Here is a 20951-nt window from a genome sequence, read left to right on the forward strand (position 1 = left end):
TCTGAGGTTTAGCTCCCCATTTTCTCATGGATCATTTTATTTGTGGATGAGTTGACTCTGAGGGGAGCCATTAAAAGTCAGTTTCTGAGATTTAAGCAGTTTCTCCAGAATTTATTTATTTGATGGTCATTTATTTTCATCAAGTTTGCTGAATGTAAGAAGGATCTCATTGAGGAGAGCTAGTCTAAAGAAGTTATAAAACATCAATCTGTTGTCAAATGACTACGGAGTGCCTGCTATATGCTGAGCCTGATGGAGGGGCTGTGGAAGGGGCTGTCAGTCACAGCACATGAAGGCTGTTGGCCTTCGCAGAGCTTACACTTCTGCACAGGACAGTGAGCAGCTGGGCAGTCAGTACAACAATGGGATTTCACAGCATCTTGCTATTTCGAGAAGGGAACTAGGCATTGGAAAAGAAGCAGTTGTCCTGGGCTTTGTTTGGGGATGCCTTCATTAAGGCGGGAAGTAACCTGAGTAGGGAGACAAAAAGATGAGGCGATGCCTCGCTGTGGAAAAGTCCAAGTGGTGGCATTGGGTGGCTGCCACAGAGCGGTTTGCCAGAAGACTCTCGGGTCCTTTTCCTAAGGATGAAAGGAGGAGTCGGTCAGTGACTGGGCATTAGGGTGAGTGCTGAACCACTGTGTCTTTTCCTCACCACGCTGTGTTCTTTGTGTTTCTCACATACTTGACACAGTGCCCAGCTCATGACAGGGGCACAATAGGAGGTAGGTGAGAGGATGAAATGGGAAGAAGGCAAAAAGAAATTCAACGGTAGTAAAGGGCGGTGGTGGGCACGCCAGATGTAAGATCTGTTGAGGAGTCATGGCCTTACAGGACTCAGCGCCCACACAGTCAGGAAGATAGAGATGGGCCTCTACACTCAGGAGTGACTTCAGGGAAACAGTAAGAATCAGAGGGTGTGCAGAGGAGTGGCAGATCCTGTGTTGTTAGGGACAGAAGCCAAGATTCATGAACAAGGAGACGACATGAGCGAGAAAGTATAACATGAACAATTGTTGGACAGATACTGGTCACTGGGGCTTGTTGGTGACCAAAGAGCCAAGGTCACTGCAACTGTCTGTTCGCAGATGGAAACTCAGTAACTCTGGGGGGTTGGGGGGGTACTGAGTTGGGAGATACATGTAAGAGCTAGAGGAGCCGGGCAGTGGTGGTGCCCGCCTGTAATCCCAGCACTTGGGAGACAGAAGCAGGCAGATTTCTGAGTTCGAGGCCAGCCTGGTCTACAGAGTGAGTTCCAGGACAGCCAAGGCTATACAGAGAAGCTCTGTCTTGAAAAAAACAAATCCAAAACACGCCCCCCCCCCAAAAAAAAGAGCTAGAGGAATTGGGGGACATTGCAGAGCTGCAAGGAGGGTTATAGTTCTTTCCAGCCTTGAAAGCCTAGGGCGTCCCTGTAGGAACTTCCATCTTGCCAGAATCAGGTAGGAAACTGACAGAAAAATCTCCTGAGAGAAGGAATCATATTGTCTGGAGCTTTGTCTCATTCCTATGGAAATGACCGTATTGTATTTTTATGTAAATAACTCACAACAGCGCGGTTCTTGCAAGGGGGTGAAAGCGAATACTCGTAAGTGAAGTAGAGACACCATATTGTGTTTTCACATCAACAATATACACTATTGCTTGCAATGGGGCCAAAAACAAATGCACATCCAAGAGGCAGGCTACCTGGTAATTCCGAACATCATCTAACCACTCCTTCCTGAGGTGTAAGGCCTCATTTGAAAATTGAAAACCTTCTTCTTGAGGAATTTGCGATTGCTCTACCCACTGTCACTCTCATCTAAGCTCCTGTCATATGATACCACCCTTTCTGAGCACTGTTGGCTCTCACACATCAGCCTGGCTTGTGGACAGGTCACCTTTACCTATGAGCATGCGCTGTGAAGCAGACGGCATATTTCCATTCACAGTTCGTAGGGTTGTGTGCAGGAGCATAGAGAAGACAATTGGCCTCCTGCAATAACCACTACAACCATCCTCCAGTTTTGTCGTTTGTGGAGTTTTCGTGTGTTGTCCATTGATATGAGAGCAGAGGTTCTTCCTAGCTGAACCACAGTGAGGGCAGAGGGGGTGCTGTTTCCAGCTCAGCTGCTTCTTTGATATTCTCCATGTTGAAAAGCTCAGGCCTTAAACTCCCAGGAACAAATATGCAGAATGGTCGATCCTTTGCAAAGGGTATGGCCTGCCCAGGATCCACCTCATGGGGCCACCTTGGTGCTGAGAATCTCTCCTTCTCCATGACAGCACTCATTTTTCTGCCGGCTGACAGAAGATAAGAAATCAGAGAAGTTCTTCAAAGTCTTTTACGATCGAATGAAGGTGGCCCAGCAGGAAATCAAGGCAACAGTGACAGTGAACACCAGCGACTTGGGAAACAAAAAGAAAGATGATGAAGTGGACAGGGATGCCCCATCTCGGAAGAAAGGTAATACGCTTTGGTCTATTGACTGGAGCTTGCAGAGGAGCCGTGTTATGCTGCGTGCTTTTCATGGCTTCCAGGTTCCAACATGCCTTCTGAACAGGGCGGTTAGAAGAAAGCTATCACTCTGTCATCCTTTCAAGTGGCCAAGACAAATCCCTGCCACCTAGGAAGGTCTTCCTGCTCAGTAAACTCATAAATATTCTTTTGTATGCACAGTTCTAATTAGTATGGGTTAGCTACTTTTCTTATTTCTGTGGCAAGGGACCTGACACAACAACCTAAGACAGACCAGGCTTTTGCAGAGCACTCTTTGAGGTTACAGCTGTCCCGGAGGGAGGGCGTGGTGGCAGGGATGTAAACCCCTTGGTCACATTGCACCCTCAGTCTGCAAGCAGAGTGTGATGAATGGAGGCCCGGCTCCTTTTCATTCATTTCTCAGCACCAGCCGAGGAATTGGTGCCATTCACATATCTGGTTGTTCTTCATACATCAGTTAACTTCATCAAGAAACTCCCTCACAAACGAGCTCAAAGTTGTGTTTCCATGGCAACACTAAATCTCATCAAGCTGGCAATCAGAATTAAGATCCATGATTTTTTTTTAAGTGTGTTATTCTGATTATTGTTAGAGAAAATTGAGAAAATACATACTTTTAGAAGTCTTGTCTGTGTCAGGTGACTTTTGTTTCCAAATTGCAAAGTTTTCCTCTTTAAAATCCCTTCAAAGCAAAAAGAAAAGTACTAGGGGTGAAGGAGTGAGTTTAGGAGTCAGACAGCCTTGAGTAAATTAATTAACCACTCTGAACTAAACATCACAAGGTTAGTACTAGATTTGTCAATCAAGTAACTGTTGACATTTGGAGAATGTTCCTTGCAGAGGCTATAGGATGTTGAGCAATATTTGTGACCTTTTGCTTGTTAGATGCCATTCACATACGCATATGCCCAACCAAAAATGTCTCCAGGTATTTCCACTTAGCTGCTGGGGAAAGTTAGTGACAAAAAAAAAAAAAAAAAAATTACTATTTTCACTACTGAGAACCACTAATCTAGAAAGAGAAGAAGGAGGGAAAAATAAACCTACCAAGTCCTGCTGAGTACTGAATATGAACCAGGCATACACTAGCCATCTTTCTGCTGCAGTAATAAATACCTGGGTCATATAATCCTAGGACCAGAGAGTTTCTGTCTGAGCTTAGAGTAGGTTTCAGTCTGGTTGTTTTGGGACACAGCTTAGAGCGGCACATCCTTCAAGAGCAGATAGCAGAGGGCAAAACTGTTCACCTTGTGGCAAAGAATCAGAAGAAACCAGAACAGACAAAGTCCCACAATTCCCTTTAGGGACACACCCTGCCTACTAACCTCTGACCTCCCACCAAGCCCCGCCTCTTAAAGGTTCTATCCATTCCCATACCACTAAAGGCTGGGGCCCAAACCTTTAACATATGGGCCTTTGAAAGATATTCCTAGATTCAAACTGCAAGCACCTATTGTTCAAAGTTCTTTACCTATCTGTGTCAATTTATGTAAACCTCAAATTAGCTCTGTACATAGATAAAATGGCTATCTCTATTTTACAGATAAGGAAACTGAGGCACAGATATAGTAGTATGCCACTGAGGCAGCGTCGGAGCCCATCCAGTCAATACTCCCCACCCCCTGCCTGTGATGCCATAGTTGTCCCATAGGGTTATTCTTCAGAAAAGATAAGATAATACCCACAGAGTGCTTACTCATGGTACCTTGGCATTTGACAAGGGGTCAATTGTTGTCCTTCCAGTAATAGAAATTGCTGTTGTTATTGGCCTTACGTCAAGCCACTCAGGAACCTTCTAGAAGTCACTGGTGTGCTCACATTTCATGGAGGAAGAAGCTGAGGCCCAGAGCCACAGATTATGGGGTCAGCAGAGCCTGTACTAAGGCTTTTTGCTCTATAGAATAGCACAAGCTTCAATGACGTGTCGAAAGCACTATGGAGTTAGCAGGGCTAGGCTCTACATCCGCTGTCAAGAGACAGAGAGGAGATGATGGCTTCCTGCATTGTTTTTGCCAAGTATACAGGTCTCTCGCAAATGCAGGAATCTGGGCTTCTGGCTGGTGTATAGAATATAGAAAGTAGAACTTCTGAGTATGTGTCAGTATTGACTGTCACAAGTTTGCCTTTTAGCCAAAGAGCCCACAACACAGATAACAGAAGAGGTCCGGGATCAGCTCCTGGAAGCATCTGCTGCCACCAGAAAAGCCTTTACCACCTTCCGGAGGGAGGCCGACCCTGATGACCATTACCAGTCCGGGGAGGGAACCCAGGCTACCACAGACAAAGCCAAGGATGACCTAGAGATGAGCGCTGTCATTACCATCATGCAGCCTATCCTGCGCTTCCTCCAGCTCCTGTGTGAAAACCACAACCGAGATCTGCAGGTGAGAGACTGGGCCGTGGGGACCCGGACACCTCAAGACAGGTCCCGTGTAGGAGACCTAAACATGCACAGGTGGGAAGCCACACTGTAAGGACCCTGAGACCTCCCGGGGTTGGAGGGCCCTAAGATCTGTAAGTAATTGACTAAAGCACGGGAAGCCCAGCATTTGTAGGTGAGGTCCCTGGAGACCTCAACACCTCCAGGTGGGTGCGGGGTGGGTGGGTGCGGGATAGGTGGGTGCGGGGTAGGTGGGTGCGGCATGGGTTGGGCCATGGTGTCCTTCCACTTGTGGTTCAGCTCCTGTCACTTTGGCCAGCTTGCCTGAATTTAGGATCCAACATTACAGACTTTCTGGGTGACTAGTAATGAAAATATGGATGGGTGATCTGTCCCTTCATGTCTTCACCAGTGTCTCCACAAGGTCAAAGACAGCCTCATTTATTAGGGACATTAGCTCCATATGTAGTTAGTGTGCATAGGTACCTATGTGCATATGTCTTATAGCCTACTATTCTTTGCCACCAATAACAATAGATACTCAGGTAATCATTGAATAGATGAAAAGACTGTTGAATATATTAAGTAGATGAGATTGACAAAAATCAAATACATAAATCTAACTGAGTATAGCTCTGTAGCGCATAAAGATATTGTACTGTTTGGCAAATCATATATACAGCAGTGTGTTCTACATGTTCTAGAAGTTTAGTAAGCTGGATTTGAACCCAGACAGTCTAGAGCTAGAACTTGCGGTATTAACTAGACTCTAGGACAGGGACAAGGTATTATCTCGCTTGCAGTTTCCTTGTAACAAAGACCATTTAGAAAGGACGGAGGATGTGCTCCAGAGATCTAACTCTTTGTTCCAAATCCCTGCCCCAGAGAGACATGCAGGAGCATGTGGTACTCAGTGTTCTGCCTGGCTTTCCTGTCAGTTCTTGAACACTAAGCCCCCACCCCTCTTTGCTTGAGTGGTGTTAGGATGGAAAGGAAAAGGATATCTTCCAGGCTCTTAGATGGGATATCTCTTCTAAAGCTAAATAATTCAACATTGGTGTTCTTCGAGCTTAACTGGTGATGATATGAGAGGAATTGATACAGGCCAAATCTAGCAAGAGGAAGGGACCACCTTGAAATGTAGGCATTGCCGACTGTATCTACCAAGTGACTGTGGCTGGACCATGTAATGTTCCCCAGTCAATCTTGTTGTAAAGAAGAGACACTTGAAGAATATAGAGCAATGAAATGGAACTAAGAGATGTCTTTAACATTAATCCATCTGAATGTTTTTATTTAATCTAATTGTTCTAAAGACCCTGCACCTTGAAAACCAGCTAGGCTCTAGGGTTATCAAATGGCTAAATAGAGTCAGACCTTAAAATGAAGGAATTCTCCCATAAGACCCACCATTGGCCCTGCTGACCCATCATGTGTCAAGGCATGCTTGGCAGCCGGTGGTCCACTTAGGGCGTGGCTGTTCTGAGCTTTTCCCTGTCACTGTCTGAGTATGGGATCCTGGCTGTCCCTTTGGTTGCCCATTGCTCAAGCTTTCCTGCTTCAGGCTCAGACACCTTAGGCCCAGATCCACTGGGTGAGACTCGGCTCAGGTAGACCAGAGCCTTCCTTCTCCCAAAGCTCCAGGGTCTGGGTGTTAGCTCATTGGTTGGTGTTCCTGTGTCTCATGATGATGATGTCATTTGTTCCTCTACCTTATAACAACATCATTGGTCAGCAGGGAGAGTGACTAAGGGAAAGGTGTATGAATCTAGGCCCAAGCAGCTCATTTGTGGCACCGTTGTGACTGGGGGTCCCACTGTGCTGCTAAGCACAGGGATTGGTGTTCTGTACTGTTCTTCCATTTGGTGTCACTGACAACCACAAACTTTAGGCTCTCCAAAGGAAATGGGTGGCAGCCGTTTTTTTGTCGTGTACGCTGGAGAAAACATATTCAGGGTTCAGCACTACTGGTATGTCCAGACCTCACTTGTCCCTGAGATCTGAGTGTGTGGAGCACGAGGACTGGGACCAGTGAGAACTGCTATACAACGTGTCAAGTGCTGTAAAGGCCTGCACAGCTAACATTTGCTCACTCCCCAGCTAAACAGTCGAGGAAGCCTTGAGTAGAACCCTCTGTGCCTGTCACAGGGACAGTGCTGATACACGCGTTCTAAGCTGGCTTCCGGTTTCATGGACTTGCCCTGCCTTTCTTCTCCCCGCCCACCCCCATGCCCATGTTCCTAGAGTAGGAAAATAGATCTGGGCCCTATTTGCACAAGTTCATGATGTCTTGCTGGAAGTCTTCAGAATTATAGTCTTAGACTTTATCTTTCATGTAACTTCCTCTCTACTTTAAGCCCGTGGGATCCTTGGAGAGAGCAGCTTTTAGTGAAGTCTTTATACTGCTCTAGGGAAAATTGGGGGTGGGGGAGGGGGCAGCATGTGGTGTGTGTGTGTGTGTGTGTGTGTGTGTGTGTGTGTGTGTGTGTGTGTGTGTTGCGTGTCCATGCTCTCGTGCAGGATATACTCATATATTTTTTAAAAACCTAACAACATGACATTTGAAGGTACAGGAAGATTTTTCCAATTAGGTGGTTCTAAGCAACTTTTTTCTTAACCATAGAATCCTTTGTTTGAAGATATCTTGTGCAGAATTGGACTCAAGTTGAGTAGAAAAGAGCAAACCTACCCTGTTGAGAGTGGAAACCAGCGAGTCCCAGCACCTTCTTCCCCTAGGCCTCATCTGTGGGAGCATGGGGTCAGTCCTGGGAGACTCAGGTGTCTTCGGGACCCTGCAGTGTTCCTGCATTCACTGATTGGGGGTGGGGTAGGTTAGAAGCATCTTTTAAAAACTCTCAAAATATGTGCAAGAGTGCAGTAATGAAACTCATCTCTGAGTGTGATCATTTTAAAAATCAATTTTAAGGAAGAGGCATGGTTCCCCACAAATCAGGGGGTATCCGGCTCCACTGGCATTATATTTGTGAGACACTAGTTCTGAAAATGACAGGAAGAGGGTTAAACCTACTCAGAATGCCACCCGTTGGCAGATAGTGGAGCACTTTTGTACATATCAGATAAGTTCTTAAAAGATGCTTCTAACCTACCTGCCTCCAGCAATGGATTCAGGAAGATCACAGGGTCTTACAGACACTCAGCGTTCCTAGGAATGACCCTCAGTTTTTCTTATGACTGCCAGGAGGGAGTAGTTGGCTCCCTGGTGCAAGGAGACACAGATCTGCTCAGACAGAGGAAGCCCCAGCCTTCTGAGGCAGCGGTCTCTGGGCTTGTGCCAGCTTCATGTCATATTTATAACCTTGTCTTTCCTGTTGGTAGATGTTCAGTGGAGAGAAAGCCACTCAATTTGGCCTTGCCAAGTGGGCCATCGTTGCCTTAAGCAAGCCCTGCTTAGTCAGACACCTGAAGAAGGACTGCCCTTTACCAGAGTGTGTGCTTTGGAGTGTTTGCTGATTCTGAGCTTCCCCATCCCCAGGTTAAAGGCCCGAGGCTACTTGAGCACAGGCCTGAAACCTTTCCCTTCCTCACCGGTCTCCATCCCCCACTTCACCCTCCAGAAAAGACCAGAGTTTCTTCATGCTGACGAGGCAATGTGCTGTGTGCTAAAGGTGGGTTGACAAAGCTACCCTCAGTGAGATGTGTCTGTCTGTGAAAGATAGGAGGAAACAGAGCTGTGTTTAGGACAAAGGAGAACCCAACTAGACACTGCAAAAACCATGAGAGATGGCCTTCCCTGGAGACCGCATAAACTGGTGGCCTTCTTTGTCTTCTTCTCTCTATTTGTTCAGTTGAATTCAGATTATTGCAGTCAGTTTTAATAAAGCAGCTAGTTAGTGCCAGCCCCATGTAAGCTGCCTGCAGCCCTGAGCCGGGGGTGTTTTCAGTGGTGCTGAGGGACCTTTCCCGCCCACCTGCATTGAAAACAGAAAGGCATCCTATAAGGCTGCTGTCCCATAACATGGGGGTGCTTCAGGGGCAGACAGGATTTCCTGGACGAAGTGACTTTATACTATATCCTGAAGGAAGAGGAGTCAGAGGCCAGGAAAGTGTGTCACACAGAGGAAATACTGGAGTCCCAGAGGCAAGAGAGAAGAGTGCTTGGGGAATAAGTGGTTGATTGCTGCTGCCAGAGAACACTGTGGCGGGAGCAGTGACTTCATGCAGCAGACAGGGACATACTGGGAACAGTGATGTCACTGTGGTGGGCTGCGGAAGGGTTGCTGTGCCTTTGGCTCTTAAGCATCCGGATCCTTTCAATGCCTGGGCTGAGGCCCTTCTAACCCTGTCAGGCCTTTAGACAGGTAGCACCTTCCTTTGGTAGTCACAGCAAGGGATAGCCCTGAAAAAATACTCACTTACCTTAGGAAAGCCCACAGGGTAGGACTCCTGAATAGTCTGTGCTTTCTCTAAACCCTAAGAACCTGGACCCTTATTGTTGACTGAAGAGGACTGAGGTTAAACTGGGGGGGTAGGTGTGTGTCCTGATGAGTTAGCAGTCTGCTGACTACCAGCTTTCAACCCATTCTTTCATGGTGCTTCTGGTGCTCAGAGCAAGCATGAATAAATCCTCTTCCTAACTTTTCTAATGACAGGAAGTATTTACATAAAAGAGCTATATCTCTTCTGTCCACAGAGAGCAGTTTCCCTCCTTATTCTTATTTAGAAACGTTTGGTACAAATTTATATTGCACAGTAATTTATAAATCACTTTTCTTTTTACCTACAGTATAACTTAGATATCTTTCCACATTGGCATGCCAGGACCTACTCAATGATTCCAATTGATAATATGAAATACTATGGGTATGTTGTGTTTTTAGCTATTGCCCAGTTGGTGGGTATTTAGGTTGTTTCTATTCCTCCACGGCTGTAAACAGTGCTAGCATGAGTGTCCATGACATACTTTGTGAACAGAAGTAGAAGCACGTCAGAGTTCGTGTCCACTGTGCCTTTCAGTTGATGTTATCATTTTTACTTCCCAATTTCTACAGTAAACATTGCCCACTTTCTAACTCTGAGATAAATAATATTGTTGTTGATTTGTGTCTTTTTACAGGACTCTCAGGCAAGTGCCTCTTTATCAGAATACCCAGCTTTACAAGATTACCTAGATGTTGCCTTTTTTATCTTGTAGAGGAAGGATCTTGCTTTGTTTCTCTTGGAGAATACAGTCAGGCACATACGCATGAACACACACACACACACATGCATGCCTACTCTCACCCCTTACTTTTGTAAGGGAAATGGTCATGGGCTACATCTAAACTCTTGTGTGCACGTGCGCGTGCGTGTATGTGTGCGTGCGTGCGCGCGCGCGTACGTGCGTGTGCACGCTCATGTGTGCATGATGAAACCAAGGACCTCATGAGTGCTGGGCATGCTCTCTTCCTCTGAGCTAACCTCCCAGCCCTTAAGCCAGCCTCTAAGAGCTCACTGTGTGGTGTCTGTACTTAGTACTAGTCTTGTGTTCAGCACATACAACCCACTAACTACCCAGTAAGAAGATGATAAGCAAGGGTAAGGGAAGAAGTATGCTGAGAGGATGGGGAGAGGGATCCATTGGTAAAGAGCTTGCTGTGCAACTGAAGACCAGAGTTCAGATCTCTAGCACTCATGTAAAAAGCTGGGCATAGCAGTACATGCCTGTAAACCCAGCACTCAATGGTCCCTGGCGCTCACTGTGCAGCCAGCCTGGCTAAGCTGATGAACCCTGGGTTCAGCGAAAGATGGCCCAATAAATAGAGTGGAAAGCAATTGAGGACGATACCTAACATTGACTGCTGGCCTCCATGCAGATACACACACACACACACACACACACACACACGATCACATATACCTGGGAGCATTCATGCATGCACACACATAAACACAACCACCACATCTGTAACCCGATTAATTTTCTTAAAGGAGTAAATAGGAAAATGAATATTCATACCAAAAGAACCTGAAATGGATTTTCAAGAGGATTGTTCCATCCCTGAATCTCATATAGACATACTGGAGAAAAAAACCAGTGTAGTGATAGAGCAAGACCACTGCTTGACTGCCCCTGGGCCATGAAGACTCTTGTAGCCCATATTGCACCTGCCTTCATAGCAGCCAATCATAGTCCTGATACTAGGACACCAGCCTGCTAGAGACAATCAAGGTAACAGAATGGGTGACCTTTCTCTCTCTTTGTTTTCCCTTTGTTCTTGCATGCCCCATTGCAGAATTTCCTCCGTTGCCAAAATAATAAGACCAACTACAATTTGGTGTGTGAGACACTGCAGTTTCTGGACTGTATCTGTGGGAGCACAACCGGAGGCCTTGGTCTTCTCGGACTGTACATAAATGAAAAGAATGTAGCACTTATCAACCAAACCCTGGAGAGTCTGACTGAGTATTGTCAAGGGCCTTGTCATGAGAACCAGGTAATTCCGTTTGTACTCCGGGATGAGAGCAAGGTATATTTATTATTTAAAAGGTTAACAGAGGACAACCTGAGGACATGAAACACCTGCCTGTCGATCCTAGGGAGCAGTTAAGGCAAGAGCTCCTTCTCCAGCAGTGGAGAAGTTTCCACTCTGCTTTTTCATAATCCAGAACTCGACCTTGACCTAGTGATGACATGAGGTTGACCTTGTCTTCTCCACTCAGTCTAGTTTGATTTGGTTTAAATGTCCAATTGTAACTGATTTTTAGGGGTAAGAAAGAAGGTTGGAATGAAAGTAGTACCTGAGAATAGTGACCTATTCTAAATACTAGAAAACGTCAAAAAGGGATTCCTTGAAACTCCTCAAAACCCAGCTAAGTAGAAAAGGCCTGCTTCCTGTGAAAGGGCATGAATGCAAGAGGAGAACTTTTGTATTAACATCATGGTATTCTGGGAAAGGAAAGACCAACCAGCCTTGCCTGACCCTATGAAAAGTGTCATTGTGGAGTAGAGCTCAATATCTACTTAAGGAGATATTAACTTAAGGAGAATCCTTGCTCACACATGACATCTGGAAGATTCTATGAGTTTGCACTTCAAGGCTAGAATGACTTTGATTTTTAGCTCCAGATGGTAGTTCCTTCCTGGCTGGAGAGCTGGTGGGTGAAGGCTTGAAATGGGCAGGGAATGTATGAGGTGCTGAGTTAGTTAGAGGAGGCGGGACCTTCACCCCAAGGAAAGCAGTTTAAAGTGGGCAACTTACCATCTGTGAAAAACGGTAGTCTTACTGTGAAGACATTTTTGATAGATCCACTTTCTTCTCCTGGAAGGAGATGGCATAGGTCTAGTTATAAGAAAAAGACAGAAATCTACGGATTCTGGAGATATGTATGTGAGTTTTCTTACTACCTCACGTTTACTTTCATGCTACGCCAAGGCCTGTTGAAAGGAACAGACTAGTGTAGCTTGTTCTGCAGTCCAAGATCCTACCTGGAGGGAGCCTTCCATCTTAATACCATACAGACTGAGCTGAAAGCCTGCTCTCCAAGCTTAAGTCTTAAGCAAAAGTACCAAATTCACAAGATGAGTGTGTAGAGAGAACGGAACACAATTTTAAAGGGGAGAGGGGGCTCAGATCCTGGTATCAGTCACACACCATATTTTCCTATAAGAACAAAGCCGATTGCACGGCACTATTTGGATTAGACTCAGCCAATTTATCAGTTAGGGTGTATGGGGACTTTCCTACTGTTTACTGTTAATTCTGAAACTAGAGATCTTCATCTGTCTTTTATTTTTACCACTTTCTCACGGAAAATTGCACTCTCCCCAAACGACATTACTGGGAGTGGTAAGCATTGTGTCGAAATAGCAGTTTAGCCTGTTAGCCTTTGACGTCTGATTTATGGCCAACATTTATGTAAATGCCTCTGTGTGTGTGCCTGTTTACCCAGAACTGCATCGCCACCCACGAGTCCAATGGCATCGATATCATCACAGCTCTCATCCTCAATGATATCAACCCTCTGGGAAAGAAACGGATGGACCTTGTGTTAGAACTGAAGGCAAGTGGAAACTGAGAGCTAGAGAAGGCAGCCTTTGGGAAAGTCGATGTGTGCTTTGCCTGGCATGGGACTCAGTTGGTATTGTGAAACTGAATGCCAAAGACATTCTGTTGAACTGGTCAAATGACCCACACTTACATTCTGACCTTAAATGAACAACTTCATTCTTTCCAGAAAAGGGCCTTGGGAATACCAGTTTTTCAGGTCACCTAGAGTGAAGAGCTGACACCAAAACTGAGAAAAAAATTCAGAAAGAATAAAAAGCCTCAATTCTGAAATCTACTGGGGGTTGGAAGGAGAGGAGAAAGGTCATTTCTCTTACTGCCTTTGGGGGAAGAGGCCAGCAGCAGAACAGTACAACTGAGTCCTTCTAGTGTCTCAAAAAAAAAAAAAATCAATTTTTACTTAGTTAAAGGACACCTTTTTCAGTTCTATCGTTGGCTGGGCAGAAGGGTGGCTGATAACGTTAGCTTAAAATAAGAATGTGCCTCTAGTCTTCTGATGAGTTCTTCAAATTGTCACAAGTGGGAGAACACAGCTGCCAACCCGGGGGGCAACCCTGCATTTAATGCCCTGTGGAAACAGCTTTAGGGACTTATGTGGTGGCTTTAAGGCACCTTACTCTGTGGGGTCTGCTAGCTGACAGACCATTCCTGAGGGTTGTGTGCTGTTGCCCCAATCTCTTGCCCTTATTTTAGGGTGTGGGGGAGGGGCAGGGAGGGTTCCAGAGGTTGTCAAGGATTTAAAAAAAATCCATTTCAAGAATTGCCCTTGCAACCCACCCTGGTGTGGGATGCTTTTCGGAAGCGTGTTCGCATCTCTGAGCACATTCCTCTTCTGCTGTTCCCATGTTAGGGCCTGTTGGGATTTGTGCTCTCTCTTATACCCAGAGGCAGCAGTAAGGACTTTATCATGACTGGGAAATAGCCTTGAATTACTAAGGTCAGCTGAAAAGGCCATCTGTATTTATTGCATGAAAGGCAACAGAAGAAGACAAAGACCTTCAGAAGACATTAACACAGACTTCTCCAGGAACTACATGGTTAATTTTATTTTGCCTTTAGCATTTAGAACTGAGAGTCCAAACTCATGATTGATTTGAACATATGGTTTTAAATGGAATTTTTTAACACTTTTTTCCTTCTGATAAATACTTTATGCTTGAATATCATTCAAGCTCTCGTATGGCTACCATTTATCAGGAAGTACATGATGAGTGAGGATCTGAAATACACTGAGATGTGCATGTGTTCCTGGTTGGCATTAAGTGCTTTCTCAAATAAATTTAGCCATCTGAGGATTATGCTAGAAAGATGGAAAACGCAGTAAATGGACTGAACTTCTAGGACCAAAGCTGAGGAGGAAAACTGGTCTCAATTTCCAACCCCTAGGAAGAAAACACAAACTTTTGAGGTCTATATACAAAGAAGTATATAAATTGCAGACCTGGGACCTCAAATGATATTAAGCCACGAAATGCCAGGTGTGGACACATGGACATTGTTAACGTAATGGGAAGTTATGCCTCAGTGGATGTGAAGTGTTCCTTTGTGCCATTTTTGTTAACTAATAGCATATGTACTAATGATATTAGGAGGCATGAAAGTTGATGGGTTTTAGGACAGGGAGAAATTACATTTATTGCCTGTCATCTCTGTCTACCAATATTGAATAACAAAATATTTAGGGAAAAAGATTGTATCTATACTAAAATGTGTGTGTGTGTGTGTACATACATGTACACACATGTACACACACACACATATACATATTTTGCTTTATTCTTATTCCCCAAAGAGTATAGTCTGGGTGTTGATACAGGGTTTATGCATTACCAGGTCTAACAAATAATGCAGAGAGGAAGTAGACAAAGAAGATGCATAGATTATCTGCAAATGTTATTCCTTATGGATACAATGAGAAGGCCATACCCAGCAGCACCCCCCCACCCCTCCACTTCCACATCCCACCATCCTCCACCCCCCACCCTTGTGTAAACTGCCTGTTTCTGCTAGAGCTGCTGTGTGGTTTACTAGCTAACAGAACATTCTTGAAGACAGTGTCTTAAGTGTGTTTCTGGTAAATCTGTCACCCTATTCTGGGGTTCCAGGGGGTGTCAGATATTCCAAAAATATAATGCATATCCTAGCAAATACAGGCCTCTTAGACTCAACTCAGACTCTATCCATGGTCTTCTAGTCCCCAGGAGCATACCCTCTGACTGGGCGGAGTCCTCTGCAGTGCACACTGTTCAGCTGGACACACATGTCCAGGCAGCTGCCCAGGCCGTTCTTCCATATTTCTTCCTTTGGTTCTCTCCATTTAGAACAATGCTTCGAAGCTACTCCTGGCCATCATGGAAAGCAGACACGATAGTGAAAATGCAGAGAGGATCCTGTATAACATGAGGCCCAAGGAGCTGGTGAGTTGTCACCCATCCCTTGACAGGAGCACCAAGGAACTCGGGACAGAATAATCGACCGGCTTCTTTGAGCTTCTGAAAACATTCTTCAAAACAGAAACATCAAAGCTAATTTAATCCAGCCCCATGGCTGCATAGAGAAGTACAGCAATGGACATGGGGTGTTTCACACTGACCTATCAGCACAGACCACATATGAAAGCCTCCCTCCCCTTTGCTCGATCATGGAGACCAGTGTGCAGTGAGTGAGTCTGAGTTCAGGTCGATAGCTCGTTCTTTGACTGTGTCACCTTAGGTATCTCTTTGAGCTCTCTGAGCTGCACTTTCCAGATCTATAAAAGAGAAGGTAGTATTACTTACATTGAAGGGCTGTTTTAATGTCATGTCAGACTTTTAGCATGGTGCCTGGCATATAACCCCATGTGAATTGAGGTCCTTTTTCCTCTCTGTATTCATTATTAGACAAGTGTTCTTACCAGTGAACTACATTCCCAGCTCTTGATTTGGGGCAGTTTTATTTTGTTTTTGCAAGGGAGCAGGGTTAGGAATAGAAGGTTGAGACATGGTCCCATGTAGTTCGGGCTGACCTCAAACTCACTGAGGAGTCTGTCCTTGAACTCTGGATTCTTTACCTCCACCTCCAAGAATCGGGGTTATGGGTGTGCACCACCATTCCTTGACAGCCTTGAGGGTTTAAAATGATGACTTGCTGCACCCCAGCTTATGATCCCTTTACGTCATACAGTGGGGTGAGTGGTGTGTGTCACCACCCATGCATAGCCTACCGCCACATCTTTTAAAGATTTACAAGTTCGCATCTGCTCTTGGTGCAGTCGTCTGAACAACAGGAGAGTCTATTTTGAATGTTGGTGTTTGCTTTTTGTTTCCTTGAAACATGACCTGGTTTGTTTTCGAAGAGTGACATTTATGATAGACTGTGACTCCCCACGCTGGGAGTTGGTGGTTTGAGCTGTGAAAGGAGCAGTGTTCAAGGATGGGAGATAGGAGCTGCATCTGTTTGGACTTTGCCCCATGCAAATAAACTGTAACCGACGGACATAAATGAGGGCATTAAAGCATTTCTGCCTCCTGGTGACCTGGATGTGCACTAGAGACCAGACCAAAGTCCCTTTATGTATCCTTTAAATAAAAGTTCACAGCAGCCTGGGTCTTTGATCCCTGAGGTCAGGGAGTGAGTTCTGCACAGAGAGAGGATTCTCGGCGAGTTTACATAACAGCTTATGTAACTGGGGGGTAACTGGGTAGCCAAGGGTCATTATTTAGTAGGGTCAGAATGGCCTTTGCATAGATCCCATTTCAGATTATATGAATCAAGACTATGTCCTGTCTTTTCAACACTGTCATGGGTAGAATAAGTGCCACGACCCCTTGCTATGGGGCCGCCAACTCCTGAATTGCCCACTTTGGTTAGAGAACCTTATTCTGTGTCACAGAAAGGAGCAAGTCTTCTTGTAGCAACCGGGGCTCTAAGAATGCAAACAGGAAGGAAGTTTGGATATCCAGAAGCTATCTGCATGTATACACGTCTGCATGCATGCACCTATGTATGGTCCCTGCATATATGATAATGCTGGGTTTGGTTTTAGAGTTGCTTGGAAAACAAGCTTAGAGAGTGAGCGTCTCATCCTGAAGCTCTGTCCAGCAGCTGACCCACTGTCAGTGCAGACTGTGTGGCTGTCCACATGCTCCCTCTTAAATAAAGAAAAGGTCGCAGATAACGGCCAGTGGCAATGCAGACGGTGCCCCAGGCTGAAGTACCTTCTGAGTCGTCCAAGGAAATGATTAATTCTTAGTATAACTGCACATATTTGTTCTCAGTATTTGAATGATTAAATTCTGAATGACATGTTTATTTAGGAAAGCTTGGCAGGGCGCTGTGCCGAGTGCCGGGGAGGGATTTAGATGGAGGCAGCCTCAGCGTCTTCACCCTGGGAAGCGAAGTGAGTGAGAACACTCCGCAGTTAGTCCAGCGCTCTAAGAAATGTACTAGTAGTTGTGAGGAGCCCTAGAGTCAGACAGGCAGCTGTGAAGGGTAGTAGCTAAGTTCAAATCCTAGTTCACTAACCATGACCTTAGCAACATTCTTTTATGTCTTTATTTCCACATCGCTAAAGGGGTAGACATTTCTGAACCCTCACACAATGTTTCTTAGCATTACATTTTAACAAAAAGTAATTGCACTACTTTGCCCAAGGCTAATGGGTTTCTTACTAGTCTGAAATCCCCCTCACCAACCCCCCCAAGGGAATAGTGGTTGGGATAAGGAAAATGGGGGGGGGGTGTATGTGTGTATCACATTTTGCCATTTTCAAGGGTTTTGGTAGTACTGGTGGTGGTAGTGTGTGTCTCTGTGCATGTTCGTGGTGGTGGTGGTGGTGGTGGTGGTGGTGGTGGTGGTGGTGGTGGTGTACATATAGAAATCAATCATAGACTCTCTTTCCACTGTGGGTTCCAGGATTCAAACTGAGGCCTTCAGCTTGCATGGTAATAAAATATTTAGCCAATGAACTATCATATCTCAGGAACCCTTTGTTCCTCTGTTAGGATTTTTTCCACCATCAACTTCTAGAACACAAAGATGTGAGGCAGCCATTGAATGTGTTGGTCCAATTAGGGCAAATGAACTTTTCTTGTGAGTGAAGATGGAGCTTGCTCCTGGGGTGATTATAACTAAGGAATCTGGGCTGCATCCAGGCTGGGTGGGACGGGCTATAGTCCTTGGTGCGCAGTGTCTGCTCCAGGAGTAGAGACTGTTGTCTAAGCTATAGATGCCAGTCCTGCAGGGCTCAGCCCTGAGTCAGGACACATGCTCTCTTCTCCCTACCCAAAGGTGGAAGTGATCAAGAAGGCCTACATGCAAGGTGAAGTGGAATTTGAGGATGGGGAGAATGGTGAGGATGGAGCTGCCTCCCCCAGGAATGTGGGCCACAACATCTACATCCTTGCTCACCAGGTACAGCCCTCTCTCTCTTGCCCTTCTGCACATTGCCAGCATGCGACGCTCGAAGCTACCCTTAAGCTGCGATACTGGATGCTTGTCTGGAGCCCCTGAAAAGGAGTCTTTTATAACTATTAATGAGTCTCGCTTAACAACTTTGAGCCTCCTTGATTATCACATTTTCGGATCTGTGGGAACCTGTCCTTAAAATTTCCTTTTGTTTGCCTTTCTGGGTACTACTTTTCTTCCCTGATACCAGCATGCCATATTTCATAGTCTCTTCCCAAGTGTCTGGGTTTTGAAGTTTTTTTCTTTGGGTCTACTAGTGTCTTCAGGTGTTGGGTAGGGCTGGGAAGCTGAAGCCCAGTGGAGACTGACGTGTCCTTTCCTGAACCTCTTTTGAACTTGGGGGAAGGACCTGGGCATAGCACAATGTAGGCAAGAGGCCTGGAGTTCCTAGGTCCCTGTCCTTGCATGCGTGCTGAATGATTTCAAACACTCCCCCGTCCCACACGGCCTCCATACTCAGCAGCTAGCATCCGAAAGGGTTTCTGAATAGTCCAGAATGGAGGCTTAATGGGGTACACAGAAAACTTTGTGTCCCTCCCGCCTAGCTTAAGAAATCACAGAAAAGGGGTATCCTGCATGGGCGCGAACTGCCCATTCTTTTATGCAGCCTCCCAAAATAGCCTCAATGCAAAGCAGAGCTTTGCAGAAGGGAGCGAGCCTCTCTTTAGGTACCTTGGCCTTTGGCTTACTGCTGGTCATTTTGCAATTTCTTTTACTGCTGGTCATTTTGCAATTTCTTTTAAATTCAGTTAGAAAAGCTGGATGTAGCTCACGTAACATGCAAAAAGCCCTGGTTGCAGTGGTGTACATCCGTAAAACCAGAACTCTAGAGGAAGAAGCAGGAGAATCAAAAGGTTAAGGTCATCCTCAGCTGCATCACAAGTTCAAGGCCCACCTGAGATACATGAGAAAGAAAGAAACCTAGAGTTAAAAAGTAGCTCTTGTAATCCATGACTCCCAGTTTCTCTTTGCTTGTGTTCTAGTTGGCTCGGCATAACAAAGAACTTCAGACCATGCTGAAACCCGGGGGCCAGGTGGACGGCGATGAAGCTCTGGAGTTCTATGCGAAGCACACAGCACAAATTGAGGTATAAAGCAGCTAAGCCACGAACAGGGAATACTCACTAGCAAGGCCTGGACCTGCAGTAGATGGTACCCTGTACCAGGGTTGGTACGTGCTCACTGCTCTGAGCAGTTCGAATGCTGGCATGCTTCCTGTTTACTAGATCCTCCCATTAGGTACTAGATTTATGGTGGTGATCAAAACTATCACGATCACTGTTTAATATCTAGACGGGAGACACACCGATCAGATCCATATAGATTTGATTACAACTTCTGGCCAGCTGCTAAAGCGAGTAGGTGGGGCTGAGGAGACAGCTCAGTTGATAAAGCACTTGCCATATAACCACAAGGACCCAAGTCAATGTCCAGAGCCCACATAAAATATCCAGGTGAATTATCATGCACTATGGTCTCAGTGCTGGGAAAGCAGAGGTAGGCAGATGTCTGGGTTTGCTTGACCTGCTTAAAGGCAGTTTGGTCAGTGAGAGACCCTGTCTTCAAAAAGGGACAGGGGGTTGGGTCTGGGAGAGAAAGTGCCCGATGATTGATACCAAGGTCTCTGTATATGTACACCAGTACCCACCCGCACATATGAACATATATACACATGAAGTCTAGTAAAGGGACCTGTAGATCTGAAGAAATGGAATCCAGATACAGAGTGAAAGAACACAGGACTAAAATGAACAGTTGCCAGGGGCGGAGCTTTCCTGACCTCTACAGTGGCTATGAGGTAAGGGGTGCTCCGGAGAAGGCGTGACGTCTGGAGTGGAGTGAGTCAAGGTAAAAATGTGCAAGTTAAGGAGCAGGAATAACCCAGAGCAGTCGAAGTGTACACACTGTCCTGAGACGAAGCCTGCACTCTGTCCTCAGAGCAGTGGAACTGCTAGCATTTCCCTCACAGGAACCCCACCGTCCCCTATGCATCATAACACAGGACAAAATCCTCATCAACCTCCTCAACTACATAGCATCATCTCTTCCCTGGAAACTGGAGGAGTTTCCTCTTCAGTAAGGTTCAGTGAGGATCCCAGCTTCTCTCACTCAGGCTCACAGCTGGAGTTGCATCCCAGGCTGTCCGACCCCTGATCCTTCACATCACCTGCATTGCTTCTTAGTATCTCAAAACAAACATGTCTGACTCCAGGGTCTAAGTGTCAGGATATTGTACCTTGTTTTGCTAATGAATTTATTATCAATGTCTGGAGAGGGGTTTGGTAGACCTAAGAGACTGGTTGGGCAGAGGATCATTTTGTTCATTCAAGACGGAGGCTCTTGGGCGTCTCTTCTTACCTGCTGTCTCGGCTGTCCAGGCCATCCTGATGAAATGCTTTGTTTGACCAACTCAGTCAGCCATGCCAAATGTATGTGAACACATAGTCTGGATTTATTGATCCTGGCCAGAAGCTTAGCCAAGAGGCCAGCTCTGGCCTCTGCATCCTTTAAGAGACAAGAGTGGCAGTGTAGAAGGTTAACGATGAATAGAATCAGGAGGTATTGTCCAACTCTCTGGCCCAGTTGGGAGGAGACTGTAGCCTGATCAAGATAAAAGGCGTGAACAAAGCCTTTTACT

General features: G+C 45.7%; 1 protein-coding gene across 9 annotated transcripts in view; it reads left to right on the top strand.

The window, feature by feature from the left end:
- The window catches only part of Itpr1 (inositol 1,4,5-trisphosphate receptor type 1), a 331083-nt gene that overhangs the window by 251306 nt on the left and 58826 nt on the right, over positions 1–20951 (top strand). For all 9 annotated transcript variants that reach the window (XM_052174461.1, XM_052174469.1, XM_052174462.1 and 6 more), the window contains 7 exons: positions 2269–2449; positions 4613–4866; positions 11096–11296; positions 12753–12863; positions 15190–15285; positions 18137–18259; positions 19297–19401. In XM_052174461.1, the coding sequence (XP_052030421.1) occupies positions 2269–2449; positions 4613–4866; positions 11096–11296; positions 12753–12863; positions 15190–15285; positions 18137–18259; positions 19297–19401 (1071 nt within the window). The remainder of the gene's footprint in view (positions 1–2268; positions 2450–4612; positions 4867–11095; positions 11297–12752; positions 12864–15189; positions 15286–18136; positions 18260–19296; positions 19402–20951) is intronic.

The sequence above is a fragment of the Apodemus sylvaticus genome, chromosome 2 (genome assembly GCF_947179515.1).
Source record: "Apodemus sylvaticus chromosome 2, mApoSyl1.1, whole genome shotgun sequence".
In the NCBI taxonomy this organism is placed as follows: Eukaryota; Metazoa; Chordata; class Mammalia; order Rodentia; family Muridae; genus Apodemus; species Apodemus sylvaticus.